The 22696-nt window shown below is 40.6% G+C and overlaps 1 protein-coding gene and 1 pseudogene across 3 annotated transcripts; both read left to right on the top strand.

The window, feature by feature from the left end:
* Positions 1-41: 41 nt before the first annotated feature.
* On the top strand, positions 42-16084 carry LOC105936947 (sphingomyelin synthase-related protein 1). Of its 3 annotated transcripts, none has more exons than XM_021324198.2 (6): positions 42-156; positions 4698-5327; positions 5487-5582; positions 5675-5792; positions 5881-6031; positions 15861-16084. In XM_021324198.2, the coding sequence occupies exons 2-6, from the start codon at positions 4702-4704 to the stop codon at positions 15914-15916; spliced, it is 1047 nt and encodes a 348-aa protein (XP_021179873.2). In that variant the 5' UTR covers positions 42-156; positions 4698-4701; the 3' UTR covers positions 15917-16084. The 3 variants fall into 3 exon arrangements, with proteins under 3 accessions (XP_021179873.2, XP_021179868.2, XP_012733479.2); XM_021324193.2 differs by lacking the exon at positions 15861-16084 and adding an exon at positions 8646-9956 and having other exon boundaries at positions 4701-5327; XM_012878025.3 differs by lacking the exon at positions 15861-16084 and adding an exon at positions 8646-9956.
* A 5265-nt stretch (positions 16085-21349) lies between these two features.
* On the top strand, positions 21350-22686 carry LOC118559679 (annotated as a pseudogene).
* The last annotated feature ends 10 nt before the right edge of the window (positions 22687-22696 follow it).

Here is a 22696-nt window from a genome sequence, read left to right as displayed (position 1 = left end):
CGAGCTCTTCTTTGCTGATGTTGTTTATTAGCGCCGTCTTCCTGTTTGGCGTTGCCTGGTTGTCCGAAACATGTTGGCCATGACACAATCCTGGGAGTGGAGAAACAGGCAGAAAGTTCATCAGCCACTTCCAGCAGCGCTGTGACTACCGACAAGGTAGGAAAATGTTGTTTTTACAATACTTTTAAAACATATTATACCTTCTGGGACCAATTTCCTCCCAGTTAAGTGTGTCTACGGGCCATTTTAGGCTTCTGAAAGAATATATCTTTGTGTTTTTGAGGACACTGTAAGCCCTTTGTCGAGCTGTCCAGACACACAGGGAGATTTCTCTGCTCCCTCTGACTCAGTGTAAAGCTGGCCAAATGTGCTGACACGGCACTTATTCGTCCCAAGTAAAGCCTCGACGGCCGCAGAAGATGCCAGAAAACCCCCGGAGCCTAGATTAAAAATAAGCGATTTCTCTTTTTAAGGGAGCAGAGCAGAGGCTGTGCCCGGTGAGTTATTTAGGTTTGAGGTGTGTAAATATTTGGCACTGCTCGACCTGCCCTAATCATTGGTGTGGGGTCATTTATACTGGAGCAGCAGCAGTGTGATTTGCATTTATTGTTGGGTAAACTAATAAAACATTGCCCATTGGGACAGGGAGTTTACATCAGCTGTGTGGACCAAGACTTTCCTGCAGCTAGAACCGGTGTGACAAGTTTCAGTGATGTCATGTTGGGTGAGGCTGTTGTTCTCGCCCAACCTTTCAGCTTTTCTCTTTTATTGTTCCTTTTTTTTTTTGTTTTCATTTTAAGCATTTTGTATTGAACTAGAATATCAAAAATGTTCCAGCCCTTTTTTTTAGATTTTGTGGCCTTTCCCAACGTCTTTGTCCCGTCCCAACAGGAAAACAAAGAGTGGTCACTCACGCTTTGATGGATGAAGGAGGTTTTTCTGATCACTTCTTCGGTCTGACTTTGCGATTCCGAAGCAATTAGTCTAAAACCACAACATGTGAACAAACAAAAAAAAAAAGACGGTGTATTTTACAAAAATAGGTAGCATCGTGTGGAAAGATTGTCAGGGAAATTGCAGCAGGATCTTAAGACATCAAGCGGGGAAGTTAAAGCCTGGCCAGAAAGTGGTCTTCTAATTGGACAGCGTTCCTAAGAGCATCGCTAGATGAGTTAAAGTCAGTGGACCAGAGTGATCTTCACAAAATTACCCTACCAGTCAAATGTTTGGAGTCACCTTCTCATTCACTGGTTTGTCTTTGTGTATCACTGACAGCTGGAAAACCACTTCAGGTGACTGACCTCACAAAGCTCATCGAGAGAAAGCCAAGAGTGACCAAAGCAGTATTCAAAACATGGGGTGTATTTAGAAAAAAGCTAAATTATACAAGACGCTTTGAGTTATTTTGTGTTTGATACATAATTCTATTTACTTTTGAGTCAAGGTTTTGATGCCTACACCATGTATCTAAGAATAAAGACTCTTTATTTGTCTCCCTCGGGAGAAATTCTTCCCGGACACGGGAAGCAACCACTACACCAAAAACAACATACAGTACACAAAGTTAAAAAAAAAAAAAGATTAAAAATCAGAACAAATTTTCCACAACATCAGCAGTCGGTCATCTCTGCGCCCACTCGACTGAAACACAACCAGACTTCTACAAGCTATTCATCATCTACGAAGCATCAATGCATCAATAATTAAATAAAAACCATCTCACTGTCTTGAATTGTTAACAAGATTGATGGGCCGAGGGGACAGAGGGATTTTTATAAGGGTTGTTTGCAAAGCGGAACCCTGTACCGTCTCCCTGATTTCAATAGAACATATTCAGGATTTAAAACATGTGTGGAATCCAACATCATGTTGTCTGCTTGTCAGATGATTTCCTGAGAAAACGGCTCCCGAGGTGACCCGAGGGCCTGTGTGCCAATGATTTTTGCCTGAGGTCTTAACCAGAGTATTTATCTGAGAAATGGATTTAACTTTTAGATTTCCAAAGCAGCTGGTTATACGGTATCGGATAATGGATTTTATCATTGCTTTGTTACAACAACAACAAAAAAATGATGTCCTTAAAGACTCAGTCTCTTAATGTAATGAATGCACTGATGAATCCTTTTTCATGAGTGTTTTCTAAGTTGGGGGGGGGGGAAATAAGTAAATAAAAAAAAAAAAAAAAAAATATATATATATATATATATATATATATATATATATATATATATATATATATATATATATAATGTAGAAAGTCATAAAAGTAAGAACAAAACGCTCAATGACAAAGGTTACTCCAAACTTCTGACTATATTTTCTGTTAAACTTGTGTACATGAAGATATTGAAGTCAGTCAGAGTGTAGACCAAAGTGCACTAAGAGGGTGCTTGTCTCACCTTTAATATAACCATTGATGTTAATAGTGGATTAACAATAGTTTAACATATAAGATCGTCTTAAATGCAAGTGCTGTTTCATGTGTCGTAGGACACAAAAAGCGTCCTGCTGTACTGACTTTAAGTCCATCGAGTGCCTCTTCAGCATGCAGGCTATCGCTTATTTTCAAAAGTGGAGACAAGTCCAGTCACGTTGGTGCAGAGCTGTAGACCTTTGGAGCAACATCATTATGAGCTTATCATGCAGGTCAAAGGGTAAACACCGAAAAAGAAAACAAAAAAGCTGAAATAACAAATTTATGTCTACGTGCAAAACAGAAAGTCATTTATCTTGTTTCTTTCTAAATCTTTATACTCAACGACTCTTTGTGTGTTTTCTCAAGGTATACGTCTATTTATTTTCTCTGAGCTCTAAAGCGGCAGCAGTGGAACATAGAGGACCGACTATTTGTGTTTGGTTTGACCTTCACTTGCTATGGACTACTGCTCTGTTGGGGCGTAAACAGCCCTGAACAAAAAAAACCAAACAATTTTACATTTGCAATATAAGCTTACAGGGCGTTATGGTAAATTACATCAAATAACAGCTTTAGAATACGTATTGGGTACAATTTTCCCAATGACCGTTAATAAATATTTAACAAAGTAGTTTAATAAAGATGATAGTTGGTAAACAATTAGCGGGCTAACTCATACATGAGTAACAGTGTTTTTAATGATCCCTCCCCTTATTTAGCCAATAATGAGACATTTGTGGTTCAATTTGGAGACATATCTGTGAGGAGGAGGGAATATTTTCACCTTTTTAAGATTTACCTTAAATTTTTTAAATCGAATTATAGCCAAATATATAGCAAATTATTGGCCTGTTCAGTATTTTGCACAACTTCAATCTAGATAGTATGGTAGGCGGTTGTGATCAGCAGAAGTACATCAGGAAGTATTAGTGCTTTATCACAAACGTGAGCTTTATTTGGATTTTATGTCATAAAGACCAACATGAAGATGACTGACGGGTTCAGGGAGAACGTTTTAGAGACGTTTAACACAGGGGTGGGTTATAAAACAATATCTACAAGCTGTGAACATTTCACAGAGCTGCTGCTGGAAAGGACAACGGCAAACTTGCCCAAATTATGCTAGGAGAGCATTACTCAGAGAAGTAGCCAATACGTCCATGGTAACTGGAGGAGATCTACAGTTCAGGTGGGAGAATTTGTTGACAGAAAAAACCTATCACTCATTTACTCGGGCAGCCTCACCCTTTGAGAAGCCCCCTTTTTGAATAAAGCAATAAGTAGTCCCATTTGCTAAAAGCCAATTAGGGGACACAGCAAAAAGTGGAAGAAGTCATTCTGGTCCGATGAGACCAAAATGTAACTTTTTGGTTGCGTTTGAAATAGTCCATAAAAAGAAAAGTAGGCGTGTAAAGCTGGTTCAGACATAGGCCAAACACTTATAGCTGTTAAAGCTGTGAAAGGGGGTTCCACAAAGTTTTGACCCAGGTGAGATGAATACAAATGCACTCCGCACTTTTCAGATTTTTCTTTCTAAAACCCTTTGATTTACATGTGATTTTTCTCTCTGTCTCTCTCTCTGTCTGTCTCTCTCTCTGTCTCTCTCTCTCTCTCTCTCTCTCTCTCTCTCTCTCTCTCTCTCTCTCTCTCTCTCTCTCTCTCTCTCTCTCTCTTCCGCTTAAGAAAAATATTCTCTACTTTCTGTTTGTCCATCACATTAATATCCAATGCTGTGATTAGTGTTGCGCCGATACCAGTATCGGACGGGGCCCCGATCCAGCACTAAAATGGTGGTATCAGTATCGGCAAGCACCAACAAATAGGGCACCGATACCATTTTTATGTTTGTATGTCACTTGAACGCAGCCTTCTCTCTCCCGACTACTATTATACATGTTATATAAGTTCATGAAAGTTGCACTATTTTGGCATTTGAGAGCCAAAAGTTTATTAAACTATTGTCACCCATTCCAGGTAGGCAATAAAAAGCTATACTACCCTCAGTAGTATGCAGTTCTTCATATATACACACACACACACATCAATTTCAAACAGATGGTATCGGTATAGTATCGGTATCGGCCAATACTGCACAGCCAGGTATCGGGTATCGGTATCGGGGCCAAAAAATGGCATCGGCGCAACACTAGCTGTGAAGTTGTGAAGGTATGAATACTTTCCAGTGTGCTGTAAATCAGCGAAGGCATTCCAGGAAATGCCCCGTGTGGTCTTCTTTGACGAGTTAAACGTGCGCTCACGCTGTCTGTGTTTCTGTGTGCAGCAGCATGTCGGAGTTGGACGGCCGCGTGAGCGCCTGGAGCACGGAACAAGTGGCCCTGTGGCTTCAGAAGGAAGGTTTCGGGGAGTACGTGAAATTGTTGTGCTCGCAGCACCGCATCGACGGCCTCGGTCTGCTGGCTCTGACCGAAGCCGACCTGCGGGGTCCGCCGCTGAGCCTCGCCGTGCTGGGCCACATCAAGAGGCTGACCGTGGCCCTGCGGCGCCTCCAGCGGGAGAATAGGGCTGAGCTAGAGGAGCTGGGTCTGTGGCCGTTAGAAAGTGCCCCCGCCGGACTCTCGCTGGGTGCTCCCAGGGCCGAGTGGAGCTGCGACGGAGCCGAGAGCAGGCCGTGTAATGGAGCAGACCGTTTGTGGAGCGGCACGGAGCTGCGGCTGAGGAGCAGCGGCGGTTTTGGATGTGTGCCTGGGCCAGCGCTGTGTCAGACGCACCTCAACGGCAGGTTTCGGCAGCCAATGGCGGGCAGACTGGATCCAGAGGTCTGGAAGACCGTCCTCAGTTCCATATATGTGTTCTTAGTGTGCGGACTGACCTCCTTCGTCATGGTGATTGTCCACGAGCGAGTCCCCGACATGAGGACGTACCCGCCCCTCCCTGACATATTCCTGGACAGGTACGAACCGGCCTGCTTATCTTGCGTGTTTTGCAGCGACTATCAGTGAAAATGCACAAGAGGATTCCAGCGCTTGTTATCTCTGTAGCTCCGAAACAAGTTCTCCTGCTGTTTGCATCTACTCTACAGCCTGATATGAACGTCATCCTTCTTTTTCAGCGTACCCAGAATCCCCTGGGCTTTTGTGATGGCCGAGGCCTGTGGTCTCATCTTGTGTTACATGTTTTTGTTGATCCTGCTCCTTCACAAGCACAGGTATTCCCGCTTCCAGCCGATCCCATCACACTGCGCTCTGCCCATCATGGCGGGTGGGAGGGTTTATTCTAAGCTTTTCTTCTGTGTTTCAGGTCAATTCTCCTCAGACGGCTGTGTTCTCTGATGGGAACAGTGTTTTTGCTTCGGTGCTGCACCATGTTTGTCACCTCGCTCTCTGTGCCTGGGCAGCACTTGAAATGTGCCAGCCTGGTGGGTAAAACACGAGGTATACTGTAAACATCAGAGTTTTAGATTTTTTTTTTTTTAATAAGTAGAAAAAAAATGTGTGCCCTGTCAGTCATATGGTGATACCTGGGGGAAGATCCAGAGAGCGCTGGCTATATGGAGTGGGTTCGGCATGACTCTTACAGGCGTCCAGACCTGTGGAGACTACATGTTCAGCGGGCACACCGTGGTCATCACTTTACTCAACTTCTTTGTCACCGAATGTAAGTATTTTATTTATTCATTTATTTATTCTATACTGGCTTTGAAAAATGGATTTTAAGAAAAGTAATTCAATTCAACTTTATTTATATAACGCCAATTCATGAAACATGTCATCTCAAGGCACTTTCCAAAAGTCAAATTCAATCAGATTATACAGATTTGGTAAAAAAAAACTTCCTATGTAAGGAAATCCAGCAGATTGCATCAAGTCTTGAAAAGCAGCATTCACTCCCCCTGAAGAAGCGCAAAGCTACAGTACGGAAAGTAAAGATGTTCCTCGGTATTTCTGGTCTGTCTGGTCTTAATGAAAACTCAGGACTACCTTAAATATCCATCAGCACAACCTTAAAATATGTGCGAGACGGTTAGTCCTATTAGGACAGGGGTAGATGTACAATGTCTACAGCCTTCTAGAGCAGAGGTAAAAATATACATATACAAAGAGTATAATGGTAATTTTGCCATTAAAGTAATGTTGAGAAAATTTTCTTCCACTATATCATTTACATGAAGTGACAGAGTATGCTGGATGACTATTTTGTTCTAGAAGTGGGACAGCTCTAAGCAAAACAGTTGAAACCAAATAGTTGTAGATTTGCATCATGGCTGAGGATTAGTGAACAGGTCACCAAACTGTACAGGTAGGAAAATGAAGAGCATATTTAGAATTAACTCAAACTAATCTGAATGCTGGTATTTTGTTTAACCATAATGAAAGGAAATGTTACCTAGTGTACCAATTTAAAGGTGCCTGACCTTTTAAACGCAGCGTCCCTAGACAGTCTGGAAAAGTATAGAATTTGATTTCACTATTTTCCTTCTCTGGATTAGTGTAGAAAGAAGATCACAAGATTGTCAAAAAATAATTGTATTTAAAGGAGAAGTCCGGTCAAAATCAGAATTCAAACTGCTGAACGTACTTAAAATATAAAATTATTACATACTTTTCAATAAATGATATGTTTTTTTTAATTAAGAGTAATTTTCATTTGAATGTCCTTTAGTGGAGGCATCCATGTTGGTGAAGAACAGTACTGCCTCCTCCCAGTTTGTGACGTCACTGTGCGGGATCGGCTGTAAAGCAAGTCCCAATGCCCTATCTGTCCCGTTGTAAATAAATACCAGTTTTTATACCGAAATATTGTTTTTTGCCTCTTAAACAAAGATAGACATGGTATTAAGCATTTAAATTTAAAGTTATACTCATTTTACATTTTAGAGACATAAAAAGACAACATAAGTATTAAAGTAGGGTTTATGGGTCGGGTTCTGACCCATAAACCAGTGAGTAAAAATTCATCTTTATGAATTATCAGTGAGTAAAAATTCATCTTTAGAACCAATCTTTGCTCAAAGTGGTGATCTGCACCGCCTAATCTACTTTCAGCAGTTATCATCAGTTATTGCAACGGTAAACTGTAGAAAATACAGGCAGAGCAGCTCTTTCTGAATTTACTCTCAGCTCCTGTCAGGATGAGCCGCAGTGCGTTATAAGGCGGAAGGATATTTCACTTAATTTAGAGCCCAAACAATCGACTTCACTTTCAGAAACAAGCCCAAAAAACTGCAACCCCACAACTCATGAGATTTGCAAGCGACTTTAGAAAAAAGAAGACCAAAGTCACATAAAATAAGTTGGAAAGGCGAAATAACTAATGTTTTTTTCCCTTTTACCCGATGTATTTGAACATCCAGCTGCCATGCACGAGCTATTTAACAATAGCTCTCGTTAATTTCAATGGTGAAGTCCTCTGTAAATCCAAAATAATTGCTGTTGATCACAGCTGTGTACAACAGTTCCTATTGAATTAGCTTGTGAAGTGCAGTGCCTTCCCGCAACATTACGTCACAGAATGTGATGTCGGGCGGCCATTAGTGCCCAAATATGGGCACTAATGGCCGCCCCCAGATACAGTGATCGAGACGACAATTTATGCTTTTATTTTCTTATTGATTAACGCTAAATTCATTAAATCACCACGAACGTATTAGTTTTAGGTATAGCCACTGATTTTTCCTTGTTGATCGGACTTCTCCTTTAAAGAATTTATTTTCTGTCCCATTGTCTAAATGTTGTCCTTCCTCCCTCCCTCCTTGCCACTGCCATCATCCTTCATGAGCTGCTATCTTTCCTTCCTTCTCTGTGTCCTTCTTTTCTATCTCCATTGTATCCTTATTCCTCATTTTCCTTCCTTACATACTCTATTCTCTTTCTCCCTCCTGTGTTTCCTTTTTCTCTTTTGTGTTCTGCTTTCATCAGGTCCTTCATTCTTTCTTTCTTTGTCCTTATTTTCTCCATTCTGTCCTTTCACTTGGAGATCTCTTTCATTTCCCTTTTTTATTTATAACTTCTGCCTACTTTTTTGTGTCTTCATGTTCTTCCTTTTTCCATTCCTCGTTTCTCTGTTTGTGTCCTCCTTATATTCTGTTCTTTCAGTTTTCCTTCTTGGTTTCATATTTTAAGGCTGACCGCTGTAGAAATATCTTCAGTAAACATTTTGGAAATATCTCTCAATCATTTACATCAACTGAAAACGGGCAATTTTAAGTTTGGTAAATTATGCAATTTTCCCCCAAAAGGGCAAACGACTGACACTAACCTGTAATTTTCAGACACGCCAAGAAACTGGAATCTGATCCACACCATCTCCTGGGTGTTAAATCTGTTTGGGATTTTCTTCATCCTGGCGGCTCACGAGCACTACTCCATCGACGTCTTCATCGCCTTCTACATCACCACGCGTATCTTCCTCTATTACCACACATTAGCTAACACCCGCGCCTACCAGCACAGTCGCAGAGCACGCATTTGGTTCCCCATGTTCTCCTTCTTTGAGTGCAACGTGAATGGACCCGTCCCCAACCAATATAACTGGCCCTTTGATAAACCTGCCTTCATGAAAGCTCTAATTGGATGAACGACAACAATTGAGCTTTTGTATCAGTGCCTCAAGCAATATTGCTTGTTTATTTTATTTATTATATTAATATTTTGCTTCTTTTACAAAAATAAACTATGCATAGCATAATTATACAGTTTGGGTTGTGTACTTTATATAAAAAGATGAGTAAGTTTAAACCCCTACTGTCAGTCTGCTAAATATGAAGCTGCAGCTAGTTAGCTTAGCATACGGAAAAACCAAAAATACTGACATGGAGCTGTCTAAAAACTGGAAACCATGTAGTTTTAGTGCTAAACACATTTAATCAATCTGAACAGAAAATGTAAAAAAACAAACTTGCGTTTCTTTAGTTATTAGGATAGATTCGTCAGACTCTTGCTAGCTCCTTCATGATTAGATGAGTTAGCTGCATGTGGATTTCATAACATGTTAAATTGCTCCATAAGATTTAAATTGCACATTTTCAAAAAAGATAATGACTTTTATATTGTAGAAGCAAAGGATATAGGCATTTTCAGAACGACTACAATTTTAGCTATGTAGCATCGTTATTACCGTCCACTTTGGGGATGTTTACAGATCATTGGTGATTTGTTTGTCTTAGTCTATAAAGTAATGCTTGTGACTGTTTTTTGTTTTCCAGAGTGATTTTGCTAAAAGTTTACATTTTAATGCTAAGGGCACTTTAGTAAGTGCGACCAAAACAGCCTTTTATTATTATTAATATGCAACCAGATACCTGACCTCCTGTTTAATGACAAAAAAAAAACATTCTATTTCAGGGACATTTCTATTTCTCTTTTTACATGAAGAGTGAGTAGTTGTTTAGTTATGATTGATTTCAAATGTAACTTTCAGGTTTTAATGTATTTTTTTTCTTTATCCTACTTGGTTTCTTAAATAATCATTGATTATGTACCAAGCATAGATTTACTTGACATTTGTCAGAAGAAAACACTTTGTCAGGAAAAGTCTAGAATTTTGTTTACAATACCCTGGCTTGTATTTTTATTAATGCATTGTTTTTATTTTTTACTTTTTTGCTTCAATCTAGTGAATGAAGTTTACTGTTGAGGAAAATGTTTATTGGTCCTCATATTCCTTTACGTTCTAGTTTTTTGCATACTGCAAGAGCATACTGAATGTATTGGATGCCAGCTGTCCCTTCATTCTGAGAAATGTGTTTTTAAATGTGCAATTTTAATATAACTCAATTACACCTGTTCCCCACAAATGTCTGATGAATCACTGTTCAAATATTGAATTGAAAAGATATTCAGGGCTGCACACCCACTGATATAAACCAGCACTGTGACACACAAAACTCTTTCTGACTGGATCTGACATCATCTGAATATAGTATATTTGACATATAAGGGCTGCTGTAATTTCTTTTCTTTTTTTTTTTTTGTTCTTTTTTTTTGTAGACTGGTTACAGTTTAATTTCTTTTATGGTTTAAATAAAAATATGAAACATTTTTACTACCATTGCAGTTGAAGTGTAAATGTGTGAATTTCTAACTAACTCAGCTTGCATTGCTCTGCACTTTAATTCTGTCATTTTAGTGAGGTCTGTGGCTGAAACGAGCCGCTTTCAAACAAAAATATTTATCTTCTAATAAAGCCAAAAATATTAAATTTGTTTGTAAAATGTATATCATAGCATTTCTTTGAAGTTGGTCACATTACAACCACAAATATATTTTATTGGAATCTTATGTGAAAGACCAGCACAAAGTGATATAAAATTGTGAAGTAGAATGAAAATTATACATAACTTTAAAATATCTTTTACAAAACAAAAACTCAAAAGTGTATTGTAAAAGTATTCAGTCCCCCCGAGTCAATACTTTGTGGAACCATCTTTTGCTGCAATTACAGCAAAATGCCCATTCTATGCAAAACAGCTCAAACTCAGTCAGATTAGATGGAGAATATTTGTAGCAGTTTTCAGATCTTGCAACAGATTCTTAAATGGGTTTAGGTCTGGACTTTGACTGGACCATTCTAACACATGAATATGTTTTGTTTCCTTTTAGTGATATAGGTTCTCAGACTAATCGATTGACTTAATGTTGCCTTTATATTTTGGACAGTATTTGCTCGGTTAAAAATAGGTCCTTACCTGTTTCTACTTCCACACTGTTGGGAAATGATGGCATCCACTGTTTAAAGCGCACTTGCAGAGAAATCTGTGGAAGAAAACCCACTTACAAATGCTTCTCCTGTAGTGAGTGTTTTTCAGTGCATTGGTCCTTTTGTATTTGACATAGAAGAAAATGCCTCTTTAGCTTCTGGTCAGGTACCTGATTGTCTGAAGAGTGCAGTAATCCACCCACTCTTAAAAAGCCTAATTTGGATCCTACTCTTTTCAGCTGTTCCACACCCATTTCAATGCTTCCCTTTCTGGCCAAGATTGTAGAGAGGGTTGTGGTCAAGCAGTTAATTGCTGCTCTTAATCAGTGCAGCATTCTGGACCACTTTCAGCCAGGTTTCAGTCCCATTCAACTGAAACAGCTCTTTTTAGTCTCATATTTTGATGCAGAGTGATGGAGGTAAATGTTCTGTGCTGCTTATCTTAGACCTGACTTCAGCTTTTGGTACTGTCCATGCAACCCTGCTAGATAGGCCAAGGCTTCAAAATGCCTGTCTTTTTACTTATCCGATAGGTTTACCTTCTTGGCTGTGTCTACTTATAGATCCCTTTCTTGTCCCGTTCAATGCAATGTTCCACAGGGCTCTGTTCTGGGGCCATTGTTGTTTTTGCTTTATCTGCTCCCACTTGGCCCCATATTGTTATCTTTTAATGATATTTCCTATCAGTGCTATGCAGATGATATCCAGTTGTATATTTCCTTTCTTCCAAATAAAGTGTTGAAGGTACACAATTTACTAAAATGCCTGGGTTTAATTAAACGTTTTCTTCAATTAAATGAAGGAAAAACTGAAGTAATCATTTTTGCACCGCAAAAAATAACTAAAGACGATAAAACAAATCCTTGGGCCTCTTGGTTAAGTCTTCTATCATAAACGTTGGGATAACCGTTATTTTGGGCTTTACACTTGAAAATCATGTTAACTCTCTGGTGTGTTGCTATTTCTACTATCCGCGAAACATTGGCAAACTGAGCCCTATTGTTTCTCATCCTGAGATGGAAATTTTTATTCATGCTTTTCTTTTGTCACGCCTGGATTATTGCAATGCTCTTTGCACAAGTCTTACCATAACCTCCATAGACCGGTTGCAGTCTATACAGAATCCTGCAGCTATGCTTCTGAGAAGATCTACTAAATGTTGTAATGTCACTCCACTTCTTATGCAGCTTTATTTGCTCCCGGTTTATTATAAAGTGTGTTTCAAAATCTAAGCTTTGAGTGGATACGTCTGCATGGACAGACACCTGTGTACATCACTGAGCTATTACACTCCCCACACCCCTACTAGGGCTCGGAGGTCTAGTGATCAAGACCTGCTGATTGTCCCCATAGAAAATTTAAACTAAGATCAACAGAGCTTTTTCTTCTGTTGCTCCTAGAGACTGGAACTCCCTTCCTCTGACTCTGAGATCAGCAGACTCTGTTTTCTTTTAAAGGCCAGGCAACTTCTGAAGGCGACTGGATAAACTCAGAGAAAAGGGGGCTGAACATTTTTGGAACCACACTATTCAGCATTTTATTTGTAAAAAAATATATATATATTTAAAATTGTGTATATTTTCTTTCCACTTCACAATTGTATACCACTTTAATAAAATATATTTATGTTTCTGCTTATAAAGTGACAAAATGTGGAAAAGTTTAAGGGGTGTGAATACTTTTGCAAGTCACTGTAATAAATTAACATTATGTGTTGCAGGGGAAACAATCCAGCCCATTAAATTATAAACAAGCCGTATTAGTCAGTATGTTCTCTTGTGTAACATTATATACAACCTCAAATTATGGCATTTTTATGTCCAACAAATTGCAGCCTTACTTTCCAAACTAAAAGAAAAACAAACAAAAGGGACAATTTTATATCAATCTGAACTGTATTAACTGAATTCAACCGTTGTGTTAATCAACCTCAGACTATAAAACATGTTCACAGATTTATTTTTTATTTTTTCAGGCTTCTCCTCGTGCGCTTGTTTTTTGTCTGCTGGGTCTTTTTGTCCTGTGTCACTCTGACTGTTTCTTCCAGGAGCTGGTGATAAAAGATTCGACAAACCCTCCAAAAGGTGAGTAATATCCTGCAACCTGCAGAGACAGACCGCAGTCCATACAATAAAATGCAGGAGACGATGCGGGACGGAGGAAAGCTTTCTTCATTACACAAAAGTGGTTTTGGAAAAGCCAACTGGACCTTTGCTTTAGGTTCTCAAGCTTAAAACTAACATTTTGGGTTGCCTACAAGCATTCAGGATCAGATATTTTGGCATTTAGCATCCTATACGAAATTCAAATGATTTAAAAACCACACCATACAAATTATTACACAGAAAGGATTAGCAGCTGTCATGGATTTATCAGATAGAGAGAGATAAGCGCATCAGCTGCCTCTCTGACACGGGTTTAATTTATGTATACAAAAGGTGTGTGGATGAAGATGGGAAGGAGCACGGTTTCAGGTCTGAATGGGTGAGCGTGCATGAAGGGCTCCTGCACAAAGCAGGGTTTGAGCTGCTGCCGCGTGTAAGATATCTGTCTTTTATTCTCTTTCTTACAATATTTCCCTGAGTGTTACCGATGTATTATCTTCCCTCCCCCTAAAACAAGTGTTTTCTTCCTTCTTAACGGTTAAAACATAAAGCTTCATGGTTGCATGAGATCAGATCTCAGTCTCAACACCTACTTAATCCAACACCTGTCTCCTAAGAGATGACTTGTGAGATTTAAAGTGGATATTACCTCCAGGTGGATGTGTGAAAAAGTAATTGCTGTAAAGATAGTTAATGTTCATGCATAATAAAGGCAGATGGCTGTGGGGTAGGGCCACCGCATCTTTCTGTGCACTTGTAAGATCTGTGAAAATTGTATAATTGGTGTTTTTCTGGGGAGGATTTAATAGAAAAGGTAGAACTTTTATACAGAAAAAAAATCCTACCAAACCATTATTTGTATCTATCTGGAACATTGGAAAATAGAGAGGGATAAAATACAGAGCCTGGTAAAAACACTCTTGAACTTTTTTACAGTCACATCAGGTTTTAATGTATTTCATTGGCAGGGCCGGATTATCCATAAGGGCCAGTGCCCAGGTGCACCAACCATGGGGGGGGGGCACCACATGACACATGCTTTAAAAATATATTTTTGTTATATTATTTACTTGAAATTGTTGAAAGACCATGCATTATTCGTTTTGTAAACACTGATGTCACAATAATAATAAATGATAAATAAATCAAGATTTTTTTGATTTCAACATTTTAAAATGAGATATTTGAATATTGCTCACTGCTCATATGCCTACATGTAGTTGTGCAAGTTAGTAAATAGTAAAAAATTACATTACAGAAATCCCCTTGATTATGTCTGATGTTTTTGACCGGAGGACAGCACGGGTAAGGGGGGGCCTTTGAGGTATAGTGCCCAGGGGCACCACATTGTCTTAATACGGGCCTGTCATTGGGATTGTTTTGATACAATTAGCAAATAATGAAAAGTGGAATGAAGGATATATGCTTTTTACTTTTTTTTTTCAAATTTTATTATGTGAATCACATGGCATGGGGGGGGGGGGGGGGTGTCAGAAAACATCCATCCATTTTCCGAACCGCTTTATCCCTCATGGGGTCGCGGGGGGTGCTGGTGCCTATCTCCAGCGTTCACTGGGCGAGAGGCAGGGTACACCCTGGACAGGTCGCCAGTCTGTCGCAGGTCAGAAAACATAAATACCACAATTTTAAAGTTTACGTTTCTAAACAATTTGGGGATTCGTGTGAAATCATCAAATCATCTTCCCTCTAGTTGACACATATGTGTCATTTTGTTTTTGGGTCAGTCATGTAAAATCCTAATAAAATAAATTGGAATTATTAATCGTAATGTAACAAAGTGTGGAAAAACAAGAAAGAAACAGCAAGTCATTTTCTTTCCTTTAAAGTCTGCAGTTAACAAAAACATTTTGAGAATGATATTTTTGTTCCGTTTTGATTCTCAAAGATCCCCGATGCAGGGGGCCGCAGACGTCCCTGAGGAGCGTGAGCTTGTAGATAAAGACGGCTGCTCTGCCGAGATTCTACAGAGGTCAGACAAAACAGGAGTATAATCCTCCTTGAAGACAAAGCAAACCCTAATGGATAAAATACAACTTCACTCCCTTTTCGGGTTTGTACTACATGTGTGCTTCTGTGCTTGTTTGTCTTGTTGTGTCTCTGTTCTGTCTTCTCTAACACCCAATCAGTCGAGGCAGATGACCGTTCATACTGAGCCTGGCTCTGCTGGAGGTTTTCCTTCCCGTTAATGGGGAGTTTTTCTTTCCACTGTCGCTTCATGCTTGCTCAGTATGAGGGATTGCTGCAAAGCCATGGACAATGCAGACGACTCTCCCTGTAGCTCTACGCTTCTCCAGGAGTGAATGCTGCTTGTCAGGACTTTGAAGCAATCAACTGGTTCTCTTATATAGGAAATTTTTGACCAATCTGTATAATCTGATTGATTTTGACTTTGTAAAGTGCCTCAAGATGACATGTTTCATGAATTGGCGGCGCTATATAAATAAAATTGAATTGAATGTATTGATTGGGTTGCACCGTTTACACAGAGCACCCAACCAATGAACAAACACCAGCACCCATTTGCTTCATCTTATCACAATTTGAATTGAACTGGTAATAAAGTTGCACCTTCCAGCTGTGATTACTATGTTCTCTGCTAAACGTTTTACGCACAGTCTGTGCAGCAGCTGCTGTAATATAATAATCTCGCCACTGTGTGACAGCAGAGATCGACTCTCCAAGGGTCTCGGCACCCAAGGGGCTCCAACAGCCCAATTAGAGCTGCTCTCCCTTCACGGCTGTTCCTGACAGAAACGCTCAGGCTATTATGATGTTCAGCTCCTTCTTCTACTCTCCTCCCTGTGGACTCACACCTGTTCAGAGCATCATCTCCGGTCTTCAAGGCATCACAGAAACTCTTTATTCAGCCTCCGCCACACGTGAGTGACTTATGTCTTCCAGACAATAACGATGCAATGAAAAAGATAATAAATCAGTGGATGTGAGTCTGAATATTTAATCACCTATATTGCATGCAGCGTGGGTTATCTTCTGTAGCCTGATCATGTTGCTGTTTAGCATGAATTGATGTTTAGAAATGTTTTTGTGTGATGCATTCAAACAATACCTTTTGATTCTTGGCATTTTTTTTTTTTTAAAGAAATGTGTGCAGTTTTACCACCTAAACCGAACAAAGGAGAAAGCACAAAAAAAAAGAAGAAATGGAAAAATGAGAAGGCTCATTAGCAGTACCGTGTGGAAAGGTGAAGATAACAAATCTCATTACAGCCAAAGTGTATTCAGAGGACCCCTGCAAAATCCCTGACACCCTAAGCAGAGAACAATGAACCCCGGGTCATTATCACAGGTTGAGCAGACCAAACAGTTTCCAGCTACGTTTACTCTGAGCCTCCACACACACACAAAGGGCAAAAGAGAGGACGATTACTCCTTAATAGCAAACATGTGGACAGTTTATCTGCATACAGCCACAATGGATTACAGTAAGACATAACGTCGGAGGAGCAACGTGGAAAAAAAATATGTGAGAAGCACGGCTCTTAAAAATTTCTATCACGCAACATTTTCTTATCAGAAGCTGTTTCATTTTAACTTTAAGGCTTTTTCGTCTTAAACACATTGACCAAGCTGTGTCCCTGTCTTTTTCATTTGCGGGCACATTTGTTTGATCTGTGACTCCACTCATACACACACACTCACTCACACACAAAACATATTTAAGTTCCCCAAATGCTTAAACTTTAAAGGCATCTGCACAGTCAAATATCACAACGAATTCAAAAAACATCATCATCAAAGGGCAATTTTTGCTAAAAAAGAGAATGTGTGATTGCCATGCGTTTCTGAAAATGTATTTTCTAAGTAAAAAAAAAAAGCATTAGAAAAAAGAAACTGCAAGGTTGATAAAAGAAGCCCATGCACAGCGCTGCCTCCTAAATATAAAGAAAAAGACCAAGGTGAGCAAAGATTACATTCAGCCATTTGTCCATTACTCTGTCGCCTGTCTTCTGAGAGATGGAGGACACTTTGCTGAGGTACAAAAAATAGACTACAATGGAGAAAATGGAGCCCGGCAGGTCATGGTGTCCCCTTACCCTACAGAGATTCAGCTCAAGGATGGGGACCATCAGAATAACAAAACTACAAGCTGAATGTCCATCCTACGTTGTCGGATCACTTCATTATGTCCAGAGTACTGGGCATTTTGTCCCTGGAGTTTTTCCACATCTGATTCAAGCTCTACATCTAACTACTGTCGACGATACAATTGCTTTGCCACCCCTTAACAAGGGATGATGCATGTTGTGCCACGCTGCCCACAGCTCCGTCCACGCGCTGACAGGGTTGGTTAGTAAGGAGGCCGTGTGAGATGACTGATAGCTAAGTGCATGTGCCGCTAATAGAAAGTGACAGTCTCATTTTGTTTATGATGTTGGCTTTCACAGCAATATGTCAGAGGATTGAGGGGAGACGGCTTGAATCCATTTTTAGGATTCTGACAATGTCGCGCCCTTTCACTTTGACGTATCGCATCAGTCACTGTGCAAAAGGGAGAAAAAAAAAGGAAAATCTCTGCTGCAGGATATGCACAGTAATTTTAGTGTCACAGCGCCGTTATCTTTATCTAGAAACGTGCGTGGATTGGTGGGCGATGAATGGAGAGGTCTTAGCCTGCGCAAGCAAAAAAGGAAGGAGGGCCAATTATCACTGCAGGTGAAGTAGGTGAAAATTTAAAAATAAAACAAAAACTTTTGGTTTTAGTATTCTTATAGTCGTTTTCTTTGCATACGGGTATACAGGTGTATTTCAAAGGGCGTGTAAAAAAATATTTGCAGTTTTTATATTAATTTCCTTCACTGAAATCTAGAAATATCTCAAATAAAAGCTGAGCGTGACATTAGCTTGCAAATGCTAAACTTGGACATAAATGCATAACAACCTGTCCACCCGAGACAGAAATCGTTACAGTAATGTCTCCAACTCGAATTTGAGTTCGTAAAGTACAGAGTTAGATTTTATTTTATTGAGGGACGGGAAGAAAATTGGAGGAGACGTAACAGGAGGTTAGAGACCTAACAAACCAGCATCCTATGGAGAGATTTAAAAATGCTCTGTCAAGCACATTGAAAAAGAAAAAAATTCCTTGAAAAACTTTTATCCTCAGAAAGAACAGATGGACAAATACAGTTTATAAAAAAAATCAAGTGCAAAATACTGATATTCAGGACGAGGAAGTAAACAAGCGAGTTGAATTCCAATAAATTGGCTTCAAAAGTCACTGAGGAAAATGCCTGCGGAAATTCTCATTTTATCCGGGTCATCGCAACAGCAAACAGGCTTAAATCGGAGGCACCGGACTTTCGCTCAGTTCTTTGTTATCAGTTCAGTTGGAGGAGTTTGAAAGAGGGGTGAAAGAAGCCATCTTGGTCAAAAGAGAATCGCCAACACTGAAAAGAGGAGGAAGATTATGCTTCCAATTCCCCAGTGTTTACAGCTCGGTCCTCCAACACATCCCAAAGAGATTACATCAGCAGTATCGTCATCATTCTGGTGACCAGTCCTCCACTCTCACCAAGCGATAGCTTCTAACGACCCAATCTCAGGGGGCTTAGACAACGCTATAAATTTGTCTGCATTTAACACCCATTCAAGCCGGGGTCTTTTTCAAACTTTACTGAACTACTCCAGAGGTAGGCTGCTGAAAATTTTAAGTTTTGGACTGCTGATGGAAACGAGGAATAGATAATTGTGACATCTGCATAAAAATAGAGACTAGCATTGGATATATTCTAACAATGAATATTTTTAAAGAGAGTTGCTGACATTGCGCTGAAACTTTTTGTCTTTTTTTTTTTGATGAGCTCTTTTGGATATAGGGATAAATAGGAAAGGCAATCATCATAGTAGACATTTTGTTTGAATTTAACAAACAACTGATGAACTAACTTCCAGTGCTTGAAGTTTGGCCAACACGATGTTACCTGTTTTCCGAAACTGCTTTCTATTGTGTGAAGACGCACTTATTTTTATTGTATAAATAAATAAATTTGTAAAATGGCCAAAAAAATCTAAGTTTAATCACAAGTATCTGAAATATTTAGGATCAACTGTATACTGTTTTCCACAAAACAGAAATAAGAAAAGTACAGAAATTAGAGTTTACTATTCCCTACCTATTAAAGTCAAGTCTGTAAAGTCCTCACCTTAAAATGGTAGCTAAGCCTCAAGAATCAATAACAGTAAAAACACCCGTATTTCTACCTGGGATGTGACAGAATAAATTTGCTGATAATTCCTCTAAATCTACTACTTCATTATAACTAATGAATATCTATGCCATACAGTATATATCAAGTCAAAATCTCAGTAGCTTCAAAGGACAGTAAAATACCTTGCATGATTTAATCAGTATTACATGGACTATTTAAGTATTGTGCCTGTGTCTAATATAATTCCCTCACTAACAATGTTAAGTCTCTCCAGTTTCTGTTTAACAGCAACAGATATTTTGTCCCAAGTGGAGTTTTTACAGATTGGGCATATGTTTCTGAAACATATCTGACGGCTACAGTCAGCTAAAGTGGTACTTTGCCACTAACATGTTTTCTTTCTTTCTTTCTTTGTAACTCGGCTTGTAACATATTGCACTTCCGCCTAATCAAGCTGGGGCAAAACTTAAGAGAAAACGTTCTCATTCTTCATAAGCGTTGCATAAAATCTAATAGCTCGTGTCTTCAGTCGCACTCTGCAAATCTCTCTCCAACAACCGCTCCACACGGAGCAGGTCACATGACGCAGACAGACAGAGATGCAGCAGCCAATACGGTCTCCTTTACAGTGAGCATCAAGGATAACAAACAAACAAAAAAAAACGCTTGATTGATTGTCATATTATCACTGTAGTAATGAGTGCAGCAAATATGTAGTTTGCTTCAGAAATTGGCAGGGCAGATGTTACCACAAAACTTGCTGGGTTGCTGTTGGTACAGGCTATAACAACAAAAATGTGACAAAAAAAATCACAGAAAGTAAAACAATAGCATGAACCAGAAGTTTGTTTTAAACAGAAACTCTGACATAAATTATTAAAGATGCTTTGATAGGGGCTCTGATATTTATTCCTAAATATTACAGTGCCACAATGGATATTGACGGCAGAAACCACCTCCAGATTTTTCAAGCCTAGCCCCTCCCTGACTTAATGAGAAATCAATTCAGCTGTCATTTGTAAAAACACTCGAGTCTTGAGAAGCTGCGTCGCTAAGGTCCATAAATACATCTTGCTGTAATGTTCCGAGGAAAAGGACCCAGAATTCAGCCAGACCAGCAGAGGTTTCTTAAAAAAAAGCTCTTTAATCACCAACCCAAAAAACAGGGGAAAAATCCAAACAGACTGTAGAACCAAAAGGTGACACAAAAAATAAACAAACGAGCAGGGCAGACAAGGCAGGAACAGACCGGACAGACTGGCTCGGGTTTCTGGAGGAAAAGGGGTCAAAAATCCAAAAAGCAAACCTAACATACAGAATTCACAGGAGGAGACTCACCCATACTCAACAGGACAACCTCGCACTGATGTCTGGTCTCAGCAGTTTATATGGAGGTGGAATCAGGTGAAACTGGTGAGAGGTGATTGCAGCAGGGGTGGAGTAGGCAGGTGTGCAGAGTAAGTAATTAGACCAGACATCAGTGCTGAGGCTCAAAACAGGAACAGATCACAAATTCAAAACCTAAACTAAGAAGCATCTGAAGACATAACTAAAACAGTAAGCACGAACCTAAACAAGAATCCAAACTAGACAGAACTCAAAACAGCCAGATAATAAAGACGGGAGAAGAAGGAAAACTAACATAAACCATAACAGAACTCAGAATATTACACTTGCTGTCAATGATTAATGTTTATCATTAGTCATTTCAGAGGTGATTTGATGGTGCTCATAGCTTTTCTCTTAGAAGCCTAACATGAGACATCCATCTTACAATTTTTTTTCCATAACAGGCAAGGGTTGACAAAAATATTTTTTATCTAAATATTGCATGTCAGTGAACCATATAATTTCTGCATGAACTGCTTATCTGACCAATAGGATCCATTGCACCTAACAGGTTATTCTCTGTTTCCCCTCTGTCTCTGGTGTATGTTTCCAGTAGACTGGATGGACGGTTAGATCCAGAGAGATCGGGTGCTATGTCCTTCAGTGCCAACACAAGCCGCCTTCTCTACCAACATCTCCTCGCCTCTTCAACGGCTCCGCCACCTCTCCTCACTCGCTGCTCTGGGAGAAGGAAAGCGGCAGTCTCGAGTCAGCTCAAGAATGGCCGGGGAACAAGACCCAGCTCATCTCGGACCTCTCTGTCCTCGAGCACGAAGAGCAGTGCCACATGTCCCCTCCTCACGACGTGTCTGGTGGTGGTGGTACAGCGTCACGATGGTGCTGGGGCTGGTGGGGAACGTCGGCCTCATTTGCATCATCACCCATCGCAGGGAGAAGTCAACGTCACCAGCATCTTCATCTGCAATCTGTCGTTCTCTGACATTTTGGTGTGCGTGTTCTGTCTCCCCTTCACCGTCATCTACCGCTCATGGACCACTGGGTGTTCGGGTCGCTGCTGTGCCGCCTGGTGCCGTTCATCCAGTGCGTGTCTGTGACGGTGTCGGTGCTGTCGCTGGTCTTCATCGCTCTGGAAAGACACCAGCTCATCATTAACCCATCCGGATGGAAACCGAGCGTTCCCCAGGCCTACATGGCGGTCCTTTTTATCTGATCCTGGCCAGCTTCACCTCCACGCCCTTTTTAGCCTTTCAGCTGCTCACTAACGAGCCGTACGCCAATGTGGTCCTGCCGCTCCATCCGCAGCTGGTTCCCTATGTTCATCCCAACGCATCCGCTCCTCAGCTCGTCTCCGTCCTTACAGGAACTCGTTCTGTGCCTTGAATCTGTACCGCTCTCTCTTCTCTTATGTCCCCACCTCCATGCACATGGAGGCCTGCGTGGAGCACTGGCCGTCCCACGAGCATAGGGTCGCTTACGCCACGTGGCTCCTGCTGTTCCAGTACTGCGGCCCGCTCCTGCTGTGGTGCTGCTCTGCTACGTCAGGGTCTTCGTTCGCCTTCGCCACCGCAAAGACATGCTGGACCGCGCCAGGACCCCGGAGAACCAGCGGATGACCAACAGCCGGCGGATCAACATCATGCTGGTGGCGCTCATCACCGCCTTCGCCCTGTGCTGGCTTCCGCTCACCGTCTTCTTCAACGTGCTGGCCGACTGGAACCTGGAGGCTCTGCCCGTCTGCCACCACAACCTCCTGTTTTCCCTCGCCACCTGCTGGCCATGTCCTCCACCTGCATCAACCCCATCATCTACGCTTCCTCAACTCCAACTTTCGACAGGAGGTGCGGGAGGTGCTGCTCCGCTGCCGCTGTTTCCCACAAGAAGAGGAGTTTGAGCGTTTTCCATGTCGACCGTCCACATGGAGACGTCTCGCACTTCCGTGCCTCTCCAGTGCAGAAGCAACTCAGTCTGACTTTCTTTCA

Source organism: Fundulus heteroclitus, unplaced genomic scaffold, assembly GCF_011125445.2.
Source record: "Fundulus heteroclitus isolate FHET01 unplaced genomic scaffold, MU-UCD_Fhet_4.1 scaffold_338, whole genome shotgun sequence".
Lineage (NCBI taxonomy): Eukaryota > Metazoa > Chordata > Actinopteri > Cyprinodontiformes > Fundulidae > Fundulus > Fundulus heteroclitus.
The sequence above is the reverse complement of the archived record's forward strand: the minus strand, read 5'-3'. Positions and strand labels throughout refer to the sequence as shown.

Coding starts and splice junctions, on each gene's coding strand:
- LOC105936947 (XM_021324193.2), top strand. CDS start 4,702: ATGTCGGAGTTGGACGGCCGCGTGAGCGCCTGGAGCACGGAACAAGTG. Junction 5,793..5,880: donor ACTTGAAATGTGCCAGCCTG/GTGGGTAAAACA, acceptor GTGCCCTGTCAG/TCATATGGTGATACCTGGGG. Junction 6,032..8,645: donor CAACTTCTTTGTCACCGAAT/GTAAGTATTTTA, acceptor TGTAATTTTCAG/ACACGCCAAGAAACTGGAAT.